The following is a 12,219-nucleotide window of genomic DNA, read 5'->3' on the forward strand; positions in this document are numbered from 1 at the left end:
GCCAATGGCATTTTGGGATGTATAAGTAGGGGCATTGCCAGCAGATCGAGGGACGTGATCGTTCCCCTCTATTCGACATTGGTGAGACCTTATCTGGAGTACTGTGTCCAGTTTTGGGCCCCACACTACAAGAAGGATGTGGAAAAATTAGAGAGTCCAGCGGAGGGCAAGAAAAATGATTAGGGGACTGGAACACATGACTTATGAGGAGAGGCTGAGGGAACTGGGACTGTTTAGTCTGTGGAAGAGAAGAATGAGGGGAGATTTGATAGGTAGCTGAAAGGTGGTTCCAAAGAGGATGGATCTAGACTATTCTCAATGGTAGCGGTTGACAGAACAAGGAGTAATGATCTCAAGTTGCAGTGGGGGAGGTTTAGGTTGGATATTAGGAAAAACTTTTTCACTAGGAGGGTGGTGAAACACTGGAATGTGTTACCTAGGGAGGTGGTGGAATCTCCTTCCTTAGAAGTTTTTAAGGTCAGGCTTGACAAAGCCCTGGCTGGGATGATTTAATTGGGGATCGGTCCTGCTTTGGGCAGGGGGTTGGACTAGATGACCTCCTGAGGTCTCTTCCAACCCTGTTCTTCTATGATGCTATGATTTGAGTCTTCAGATGTGTATTTGCTCAGGTTTTCACTGCTCAGGTGACTGGAAAACACAGCCTGGTTGTCTGATAATACAAGGGTGAGCTCTGTAATAGTGCTGGCAGTTAGCAGGAATCTTTTTGTAAATTGCACAATTTATTATTGCTGTTGAACATTTTTAATTACCCTCTTGACAAATAAGCTATTTTGTAAAGTAGTGCTAGTTGAAAGGAGTAAAACTTCCACTGGTTTAGGTTGGATATTAGGAAAAACTTTTTCACTGGGCGGGTGATGAAGCCCTGGAATGGGTTACCTAGGAAGGTGGTGGAATGTCCTTCCTTAGAGGTTTTTAAGGTCAGGCTTGACAAAGCCCTGGCTGTGAAGCAATATGCTATGAGAGAACCTCTGACTGATCTGGTTTTATTTTGAACCATTTAGTTTAAATGAATTCTTATCTAAGAAAAGATTCTGGCAACAGGTTTTTGGATTTTAAAAAGAATTGGCTTTCACGCTTTTTTTCAGTGGAGAAACCTATTCGGTGTATATATTTTGGGTTAGCCATAGAATTGCCAGGTTTATCTCTGGCCCTGAACTTCTTTGGCAAGAAGTGGTAGGATGAAGACAGTAGAGGAGAGGTTGAGATTGCAAGTGATTTTATTCAATATTTTTAAAGTTAAATGTGAGGTGAGATTTGTGGTTTTATCATTTAAAAAAAACTGGAATTGGTCTAAAGCCTTGGAATATTTTAAGTGCCTTTTAGTTGTTCAGTGAACAAAAAGATGCCATCTTAAGTATAAGCAGCTTTACAGTAACACATTGGTATGCACTCAAGGAAAATGAGTTCCTAATAATGGGAGACAAACTAAGGACTTGGACATTCTATTGTTGCTTGAGTTACTGCACACATGTAAATGACATCTTGAGCACCTTACAAGTACTGGATTAGACTTTTTGAATATTAGCCCATACCTGGGAAAGGAATATCCATCCATCTTATATATATTTTTTTACATAGTCACTTTTCTGAGTAGACCCACACTTTTTAAATACATTTAATATTTATTTATTTAAAGTGGTGGGTCTACTCAGAGTGACTATGTAAAAATGGAACTGCTTTACTATGTAGATCTGGTCCCTGTGTATATCAAAGTTCCGCTTCTTTTAGTGATTAAAAAGTGGTGGTGGTGTGGGGTTTTTTACACTGTTTGCTCCTAATGCTGCCGATCCAAGAGAGTTAGAGTGAAGTCGTGTTCTATTTAGGCTCTTTTATTGAGAGTGATTTACTTAAGTTCCAATTGTTGTATATGAGACAGTATGAATCCGGCTTGACTCTCAGATCCCAGGTAGAGTTTTCAAGGCTGGTACTGTGGAAAACTAACCCTTTTTATTTGTAAACTGGGTACACTGGGTTTGAGGTCATTTGAGTTAAACAACCTCACAGCCACTAAGTTACTTGCTCTGTTGAGCTTCACTGAGCTTCTGATGGTATTGGCCCTTTTTATTGTCCTAGATGTTTTTGCATAAAGAGAACCTTGTTTTTCAAACAAATAAAAACAACAAAAACAAAAAATAACACATTCATTCCTATGGGTGAGGGGGAATATAGCACACAGTGGTAAGTGGATCTTGAAGTTTGTAGACCCAACTACCCCACAGTCAGTGTAACATACGGTCATTTCCTTCAGAAATTATAGTGGGGAAAGAGCAGTAATACCAAGAAAAAAAGTGAAATTGTTGCCTTTTGGGTTTCTTTCCTGACAGCAAAAAGTCTCTGCCTCTTGTGAATAAATGTCATAAGCTTTTTATGTTCTAAAATGATCTAATCTAGACACTTTGTCCTCCTGTAGCCCTTAGTTTAGAACAGATCTGAGCAGGATAGCTTGGAAAATTAAATCACTCATAAATAGAATTGAATTTAAAATAAAAGTTGTCACACCCAAGATAAGACCAGTTTCTAAGGTGTTAGCCATTTTTGTGGAAATAAAGTAAACATTGCAATGCACTTAATTTTAAATCTGTTTTTAGTCTTTGTATTTATTTATTTACTTTAAAAAAAGCATTTCTGTTTATTCATTAAACACTTGTCCATATATGCTGTATTGTTATCTGATGTGTAGTAAGGTAAAGTTTGTCATTCTTAAGTTAGTATTTTCTTGAGGTGGTCTGACTAAATGCATTCAAAACATGGAGTCATGTGTTTTTAAACATGTCTCTTAGTAGCAAGGCACTAAAGTTTCTAGCTTGGTTTTGCAGGCAAAAGATGTTAGTGGTATATCAGAACTTGAATGTTGCAGAAATTGCTGGCTTGCCTTGATGCTTACCTGGGAAATTTCGCTCACTCATGGCAAATGGATATTTCAAGCCCTGGCTCCTCTGCTTCAGATTCAAAGTTCTAAATTTTGCAAATATATTAAAGCCCAGTGAAATGTATTTTAATTTACAGTTTTCATTCTGCAGTTACAGCTACTGTAGCAGATAGTTTGATTCAGAGACTCTTTCAAGGGAAAAGTAAACAAATTCAGGACTGAGTTTCAGCCTTCCTGGTAATTTTAACTGTTTTAGTTAGAATGGAGTGAGACTCTGTAACAGATGCAGAATGCTTGCTATCTAAACCTCTTTAGGAGGTTAGCCCTGGTTGACCAATTAAATCAACACCAGTGAACTTCATGAAACCACCTGTAAGAGTTGCCCTTTCGACTAGGTTATTTGACTCTTGACAAACTTGTCCTTTACCAAACTAAAAATATAGGCAAAGACCATGAGGAAGACTGTTTCATTTGGAAGTGTCCCCAGTTTGACACACATACTGCAGAATAGTCTAGGTTTCTGTTAGTTATACCATGTAAGAATAACATTCCTCCCTTCTCCCCTCCAAATCTATAATGGAGCATGAATTAAACTTACTGTGTTAAGGAGGAACATGAGGGCATCCTTTCATGTTAGAAATTCATTTTTTAATTATCTTGTACATAACGATAAACCTTTTTAGTTACTGCTAAGTCACTTTCGGTTCTTTCTTATAAAGATTCTAAGTCTGAAACTTTATCTACTTAAGGATGTTAACTTACCTGTAATTTGAAGATGATATATACTCGTGGCAGAAATATATGTAGGGATACTTACCAATTAAAAACATAGTTTTACAGAATAATACAATGTATTCTAAAACTTGGGACATGTTCACTTGAGAGAATTGCACTGTTTAACCTAAGATATGAATTTAAACCAGCGCAAATCCCTGTGTGCATACTTATTTAGGTTTGTCTTAAAATTGTTCCCTAAAATCTACTTGAGCTAAACCAAAAACCGCTCTTAAAACATTGTGGCTTTTATGTATTTAAGGCCTGCGTTTTCATCCTTACTTAAAGGGATAATGAGTATTAAAATAGTGAGCAAGACCAGCCTTTATCATAAGAACTTGTCAAATACTGAATTTTTCAATCACAGCAAGTTTGCTAGAATTTAAAACTACATACTAAATGTGCATTTTTGTTTTACTGGTCATGTTTTGACATAACTGCGTATGCCATGTTTGCTTTTAAAGTTGGTTTGAAGGTTTTAGTCGTGTTAGCAGATGCTGTCTTAATACAATGAAGAACAAGGTGTACCTTATTGGTTACAATTTGAAAACCTGTACGCATGCATTCTGTTTTTCAGTACTGTTCAGAACTGTGGCTAAGATAAGAATGTCTTACTGTTAAATCTTTTTTTCTTTGTCTAGAAATAGAGCAATAGCGGATTACCTTCGATCCAATGGCTACGAAGAGGCTTATTCAGTTTTTAAAAAGGAAGCTGAGCTAGATGTGGTGAGTTGAAACACAAGATTCTTCATAAAGCTCATTTGTTCTGTAAAACGTTATATAAGTTCTGTGGAGTGCACTACTTCTGAACATCTGCTAAAACAGTCCTGTTAGCTCTTACAATGTGGAAATTGATGCATCATACGCAAGCTTAATGCAATAATCACTTTAAGAGACAGTAAATGTTCTCTCTATATTGTGATGGTCTCAACTCTGTAACGTGAAGTTTCTTGGGCAAAGTTCGTCCCCCCACTTTACTCCCCTATTCCTGACACTGGTGTATTGTTCTTTAGGCCTGTTGTCCACCTGCCTGTCACCCATCACTCCAGAGCAGCCTGCTTTTCTGTGGTATTGTAGGGATCCAGTTCCTAAAGGGCTCTGAGTTCCTCCAGGATGAAAGGTGCTATAGCAATATAAAATAAACTTTTTCTTGATACCAAAAAAGTAAATGTTCAGGAGAATGCATTTCATTTTCTGAGACATATAATATTATTCCTTGAGTATTCTGATGATGCTGATCATCTGAACCTGGCTGTACTAGTTTAACTCTGCTGGAAAATTAATCCATTTCCTTGGTTACTCAATTCTTATACTGAACTTTCACCACCATATAGGACGAATCAGAACCCCTCCTAAAATGCTTAAGGGTCCCAGCTGGAGAAAGGAGTACAAATTCTTCAGTTTTCCAGTTTAGTGTTATGGAAACAGGCTTAGTTTCAACCTTAACAGTGGTAAGACTGATTCACTTTTGACCCATCTAGCTTTGTCAAAACTAACCCTGTCCATATCAAGTTTGGCAGGAAGTTTTAAGCTGGAGGGGAAACCTTTTGGAATGCATGGAGTAAATAGGATGAGTTGTTTGTGTCATAAGGGGAAAATGAGGGGATTGTCATACTTCCAGAAATATCCTTTTGTATTCATTCTAAAAATGCTGTAATCTTTTGGCCTCTACTCTTCTGTACTGGGAAGAGGTTTATGGATCCCACAACTAAGGCAGAGACAGGAAGAGAGCTGGAGCAGTACTGGGCCAGGAAGGCTCTGCCCCGTAGGCACTGCTGAGCATGCTCCTGGGGAAAAGACCAGTATAAAGAGATCTCCAGCAGGTCAGGGGAGTGGGGGAGAGAAGGCATTTCCAGGAGGAGCATTCTTCATAGTAGAAGCAGCCCATACTAAGGAGGTCTATGTATGAGTCCCCTCCCCATCCCCAGCCATCACTCAAGAGGGAGGGAGAACCACATACAGTAGCACCAGAGGGTCTCCTGTATCAGCCCCAGGCTGTGGGGGGTTTGAAACAAGGGACTCTAACCCAGTAGCAGCCACACCTCAAACGGAGGCATCACGTGTGGTAGGAAGTGGCCCAGGGGAAGGTGAGCAGGAGGTGGGCCTAATCCTGGCTATTCCACGCTTTTCCTACCCAGCCCAGATTTCCCTGTTCCTAACCCTGGGATGAACAGGACAATGGGTTACCGACAAGGAAGCTGACCCAGCTGGGACTCTGTCCAGGACACATTGGGTAGGAAGAGGGACTGGAGGCAGAAGACCACTAGGCCGGCTGACTGAACAGACAACCTTGCTACATGTACTTATATGCATATATTTAAACTTTTAAAAATTTCCTGGCTTTCTAATGTTTAACTGCTAGATGGTCCCATCTCTTACCCCCAAATTCAATTTTTTACTGGGAATTATACAGAAGCAGAGAGCTAAATGAGGCTTTTGTAGTCTAGAGCATTTATCTAACCGACTCCTATTAAGTGACTTATGAATTCTGGGCCTCCTGTTTTGAAACCTTAGTCAGCACCACTTCCACAGGATTAATGTGCTAGTGCAACATGTTCTGTGTAGTGGATATACTAATTGCTGAACTAAAGTGAAGAAATCAGGTGTCTGCTCCAGCTGTAAGTACCTTCCAGATGTGGCTGAAACAGTTTTGGTGTCTCTCACACTCGATCGTTGATTTGTTGATTTGTATTCCGTATAGTCATGAGAGGCAGGGGATAGAGGTATGTGTAATAAGTACTGGAGTGTGTTGACTGAAAGTGCTCATGTCACCTTTAATCCTGTTAAATACTAGCCTCTAAAATCTAGTCAGTTATTACAGATTGAGACTCTCTTGCATGTCAGTAAAATTACTAATATTTGACACCTTGAACTTGATGGTAGCAAAGACTTATTTTTGATAAATGAGTCATTTAAAACTTAAGTGAAAGCATCTCTTGAACAGCTGAACGTACACAATTTGTTTAAAAATAGCTTTTTTAATTTTTCCAAGAGTTGAACTATTTGGGTCAGAATGTGCTTAATGTCTTTCCAAGAAATCATCTATCTACCTTTTTTGAAGGTCTATTTAAACTTTTATTAAAAATACTATTTCTATAAAATGACAAATCTGCAATCATATTATTCTCATGTTATCCGCATACCTTGCTTTTTTACTCCATAATCTACGATTTCATAGAGGAATAAATTACGAAGGTCCTTTTGAAACTGGAATGGCTAATAACATTGATGCACGGTTTGCATCTGCAGAGACTGTCAGTAACAATGGCCGTGCCCTTCTTTGTAAATGTTCTGTGAGCGGTAAAGCCTGTGCCATGTTTGTCACCATTTTCAATGTTCATCTTACTAAGAGCATCCAGAAAATGTTCCTATTATGTCCCGAGTTGGACTCATAAAGCTACTTCAGTACCTGAAACTGCTAGAAGTCAGTTGGTGGTAATGTAGAAGGAAGAAAAGTTTTAGTAGTGTTAACTTAGCTACTCAGAATCCTGCCAAACAATTTATTTTGACAGGATAGCCAGTTTAGTGCTTATTAGAAATAGTGGACCAAACTTACTGTCACTGTAATGCCATTGGCTGGGATTCACAACGCAGGTGAATTTAACCCTGTCTTTTCATTTTTGTTTCATTTGTATGGTACTTGTCTCCATAACAGCTGGTCAAATGAACTTGAAAACTGGATTATATTCAAATTCAAAAACTGCTTTTGCATATGTGCAATGTCTTTTGACCAAACACTTGCCAATTTTCTCACTTCCAAACCATATGAAGAAATCCCTGATCTTTGTTTTACAACTAGGAGCTGACTCTAAAATAGACAAGTATACCTTGTTTTGGATTGAAAATTTGTAGTGAAATTAATACTATGTACATATATGTAAGATTAATCAGGAGAAGTTTTGAGTTGACTGTGAGCAGATTGTTTGTAATTGTGCTTTCCACCTCTCTCTGAAAATATCCCTCCAGACTAGCAAACTGTGTAACTTAACATTTCTCTTTAAATTTAGGATTGTTTATCCTATTTTCCAAAATATTCAGTTGAGGTTTTACTTGATTTCCCTAAACTGCACTCAGTGTTCTAAGTAACAAATCAGTAGAAACGACTAGTTGAGATATCATACGTTTTATAATTGAAAACCATAAAAACATTCACTTATCAAACTTATCCATCAACCTAATTAAATTTGGTGTGGCGCCCCCCCCCCCCCCCCAAAAAAAAAAAGGTTAAAAGACCTAAATATGCTAGGCAGTCTGGTTATTTGATAGTCTTAAGGGAGGTACAAGAAAATCAAGTTAGTTCCTGTGTGCAATTTTAACTTTCTCATAGGAAAATGAGAATTAGATGGGACTACTTTAAAACATCTAAAAAAGACTAACAATATCTGACACAGTAATGGGTTCAGTGAATGGTGAGGAGTTAAGCAGAGCCCTATCTGGGGATCGATTCTGGTTCCAGTACTGATTAATTCTGCAAATAAATCCAGTTCTCAGAAACATTGCTGGAGTAATAGGCTGCTCCACCATGGAGTCTGACCCAGATAGCATATTTGTCTAGAAACTTTGTGTGACGGGTTGTCCCCCCTCTGGGGTGCCACCTGATGCACTGGGGTACCACTGAGCCCACTGGTTCCACCAGTCTGGGTTCCCGTACACTGCCCTGCTGAGCCAGGCCCTCCAGCCTCCTCCAGCACACATACAGATAGGGCCACACCCAGGTGCAGAAAGACAGACACTGAGAACAGATCTGTGTAGGAAGACTCAGCTCGGGAATTGCCCAGCACTGAAATGCACACCTCCTCTGGAGTGTAAACCCAAAATTGTCTTGTGCTGTACAGAAATCTGTACAGCGTAAGCTCATGAAATCTGCCCCCTCCCTCAATGTGGAGGAAGATATGCACAGTTTTTTGAGCCCCCCTCCACCCTGTTATGAATTCCACAAACTGGTTTCAGAATAAGCAAAAACAAGTTGATTTAACTACACAAGATGGATTTTAAGTGATTATAAGGGATAACAAAAAGATCAAAGCAGGTTACCTTAGTAAATAAACAAAACCCTCAAACTGAGTTTAATACTCTAGGTAGGTAGGATATAAATTAGCAAATGCTCATCCTGAGTGATAAACAGGCTGGCAGCCTGGGACCATCACTTTCCACAGTCCAGTCCTTGCCCCTCGGGTGTTTCCTGGTGTGTTGTTGCAGGGAGAATGAGGTCCCCTCATGATGTCATTATTCCCCTTTTATATCTTCTCCCCACTTGCTGGAAAGCTCTTTTGCTGTGACCTGGGTCAAACAGTTCCCATTGTGTAGTGCTGTCTCTGAGAGGTTTCTGTTGTACACAATTCCTGGGGTAATCCTTGTGCTTGTGTGCATTTCCTCAATAAGCCATTAACATTGTTTGGCCTTTACTGTTGTATCTGAAAGGCTGCTTGTGGGTGTTTTCAACCTCGCACGTGTTTCAGTAACGCATACATAGCCAAACTTCATAACTTCACATATGACAATAGCACATACAATCCAACAAGATATTAATGTCTAGCAGATCAAGACTTTTAGAATACCACCTCACAAGGCATACTTTGTACAAAACATATGCTAATTACTTAACAGTGGTGAATATTGGGATGTCAAGGTGTCACACTCTGAAGTCGTCTTTTCTCCCCTGCCTCTGTCCAGTCTGTATCCTTCCTCCAGCTCAGGTTATCTGAAGACCCAGAGACAGAAGCTACATAACCTGTAATGTAGGCAGGATGCCCTTGTCTCCTTGCCTTTTTTGCCCCTCCTGAATCTGGGTTCTTTCTCCTGCTCTTCTCCTCACACACAGAGGGAGGATTAGGATTCAGTGTGTTTGCCTCCTTTCCTCGTATTCTTGGTGTTTAGTAGGAAAGATGGTTATCCCACTGTAGTGGTGGGATCAGTTGCTCATTGTTGGAGCTCCTTGACTGAGCCCTTGAGCCTTAAAAGGAAGGAAAGTGCTTGGGGAAAAATCCTCAACCATCCAAGCTTTGTTGGTTATTGCTTCTAGAGCTTCAACCTTCTGTTCCCCTCCCATGCCCCAGACCTTGTACATATTCCCCACCGTCATCTAAGCTCATTAAGTGAACAACCTCATGGAGTCTGTCTCTGAAAACTTATCAGGGAAAAAAAGGTTTCTTGGTACTTCTGGCTGCTATTGAGGCTTCAGAGAGCTAACAGGTCAGAGTTATCCAATTTGTGAGAAGAGGGAAAGGAATGATCTGATGGCATGGCCCTCCTGCACCCAGAAAACCAACAATTCCACACAGATTCCTTTAAACTTTGGTTACCCTTATTTTCTCTTAATCTAATAGCAAAGAATCCCAGGGTCTTAGAATAAGACTGGACCCAGGATATTAATTTATAATGTCTTCATCTTGATATTGAATAAAATACAAGTTTTATGGAAATGTCAGGACTCCAGAACTGCTCAACCCTAAAGGCATGTCCAGATGAAAAAAGCTCTTCAAGGACCATCATGATTTATGGGAGATGCTCTTAAGATTGATCCTGTGTATCACTCCGCTTAAGACCTTTGCCATCAAGGTAATGCCCTAGTATCTAAGACTTGTGATAATTTCAAAAAGAACTATAACCTAGTACCGAATGATGAAGTCAGGTTTGTCAAAATGTACTTCTCTGATGCACCTTCAGGAGCTAGAATGGAATATTTGCAGAGAATCCTCCAAGTCTAAACTGCGTTTTTGTTTGTTTTTTTTAATCCATTGGCTTGATTCATCAAATGACTTCTGTTTCGTGTAACTTTTTTGTCTCCTGACCAGTATCTTTGCAAGTCACAGGATGCCTTGGCCTCTGGCATGGAAATCTTGATTTCTGAATCAAATAGTGTCTTACTGTAACTTCCTTTAACAGGAATAAGCTCCTGTGAGGAGACCAAGACTTTGGAGGGACAGTACCTCCCCTGTATACAGCAGACTTTACTCCTTCTTTCCTTCTTCCTGATGTAGAGACCAGCAAGGATATGGAACGTATGGCTGATTCCAGGTTTCCATCTGTAGGTCCTACATCTCTAAGGGATCAAGTTAAAACTCATCCCGTGGCAAACTGAACAGATGAGATTTTGACCTGGTACCTAGTCTCCATTAGAGTTTTTTAAAGAGGGAAGGCTTGTTAACTCCGATTGTTACTGATGAAAGCTTTCTACCTTCAACTAGTTATTGTGTGTAATTAGACTCCTTATCCCCACCTCTCCTGGAACATTTTGTCCATTAAAGACTTATCTGATAGCAGCTGATCAGTTCATCAGTATCCGAGCAGTCCACAAAACTCTCCCAGATTCTGCAGCATATTTGCTGCTGCATTTTCCTAATATGTTAGGGGACATGTATTTAGATTTGAACTTTCACCACTTACAAACTATAAGATGGCAAGCATCAACTCCATAATTGGAGCAGTGGAGCCTAGAAACTTCTATGAATGTCTGCATAGTTAAAGTACATACCTCCACACTCCTGTTTTCTGTCAAGTTTCTCCCTAGTTTACTTCTGTTCCCTAGACATTTCCAGTTCCCATCCTTCCCCCTTTGGGCTGATATCTGCTCTCTTCCAAAGGTCTTGTATTAGTAGGTAGCCTGTCATAAGTTTTTCCCTCTTCTGTTTGGACAGCTGGCTTGTCTGACCCCCATCCCTTGCCTCTAGAAAAGCAGTATAGGAATCTGCTGTACCTAATTAGAGATTCTTAATTAGTTACAGCAAGCTAACTTCAGCTCAGCAACTCCATCACTGACCGTTTGTTCAATGCCCAGTTCTGTCTCTATCGATAGAACCATTTTTATGGCCTGTCAAGTCACTGTCTCAGAATACTCAAGTTGAGGCTAGCCCTTCAGCGCCTGCAGTTTGACTATACACAACTAATGCACTGGGCAAGAATGCACTCTAGACCTCAAACGCAAAAGCTATTGAAATTCCAATGGTTTGAGTGTCGTCCTCAACCTTCATAAGATTGTTCCAGAGATGATAGGAGTCTCTAGTAGTCATCTTTTAGGGTTAGCCTTTGCAAACTCCCCAAAGTCAAACCATCACCACAGATGTCAGGCTGTGTGATGGGGTGTGATACCTGTCTTCCTAGAGACATCCAAATGAAATAGAGCCTTAAGATCAGTTCATCAGCAAGTGAGACAAACCCTTCCCAATTAGGATGGACGCTCTGGCAATTGTGTATTTGTATTATCAAAAGAAAGGAACAAGGAGTGTGTGTCTTGCCAAAAGCTGGATTTCTCATCCTGGGCAAAGCTTTCAGGGATCAAACTGTAGTGGCATCTGGAAGCATGATTTGAGACAGGAGGCTGTTATCCTTTCTGAGCGTATTGGGTAAGGCCAAGGATTTAGAAAACTCAACATCTGGGATACTGCAGGAAATGAGAGGGCTTTTCATCTAGGTGTAGCAGACCTAATGAAACTTCACACTTCAATTTCAGATTCTTTTCTCTGAGGAGAGGTTGGAGAAAGGGTTCACTGTGCAGGGAAAAGCCTAGAATTGGAGAAGAGAAATGTCCATTTCTGAGCCCAGTAGTGATCATCTGT

The 12,219-nt window shown here is 40.0% G+C and overlaps 1 protein-coding gene across 4 annotated transcripts in view; it reads left to right on the plus strand.

The window, feature by feature from the left end:
* Positions 1-12,219, plus strand: part of PAFAH1B1 (platelet activating factor acetylhydrolase 1b regulatory subunit 1) — a 64,124-nt gene that overhangs the window by 30,690 nt on the left and 21,215 nt on the right. For all 4 annotated transcript variants that reach the window (XM_074974542.1, XM_074974546.1, XM_074974543.1 and 1 more), the window contains exon 3: positions 4,306-4,390. In XM_074974542.1, the coding sequence (XP_074830643.1) occupies positions 4,306-4,390 (85 nt within the window). The remainder of the gene's footprint in view (positions 1-4,305; positions 4,391-12,219) is intronic.

Source organism: Natator depressus, chromosome 17 (genome assembly GCF_965152275.1).
Source record: "Natator depressus isolate rNatDep1 chromosome 17, rNatDep2.hap1, whole genome shotgun sequence".
Taxonomy (NCBI): Eukaryota; Metazoa; Chordata; order Testudines; family Cheloniidae; genus Natator; species Natator depressus.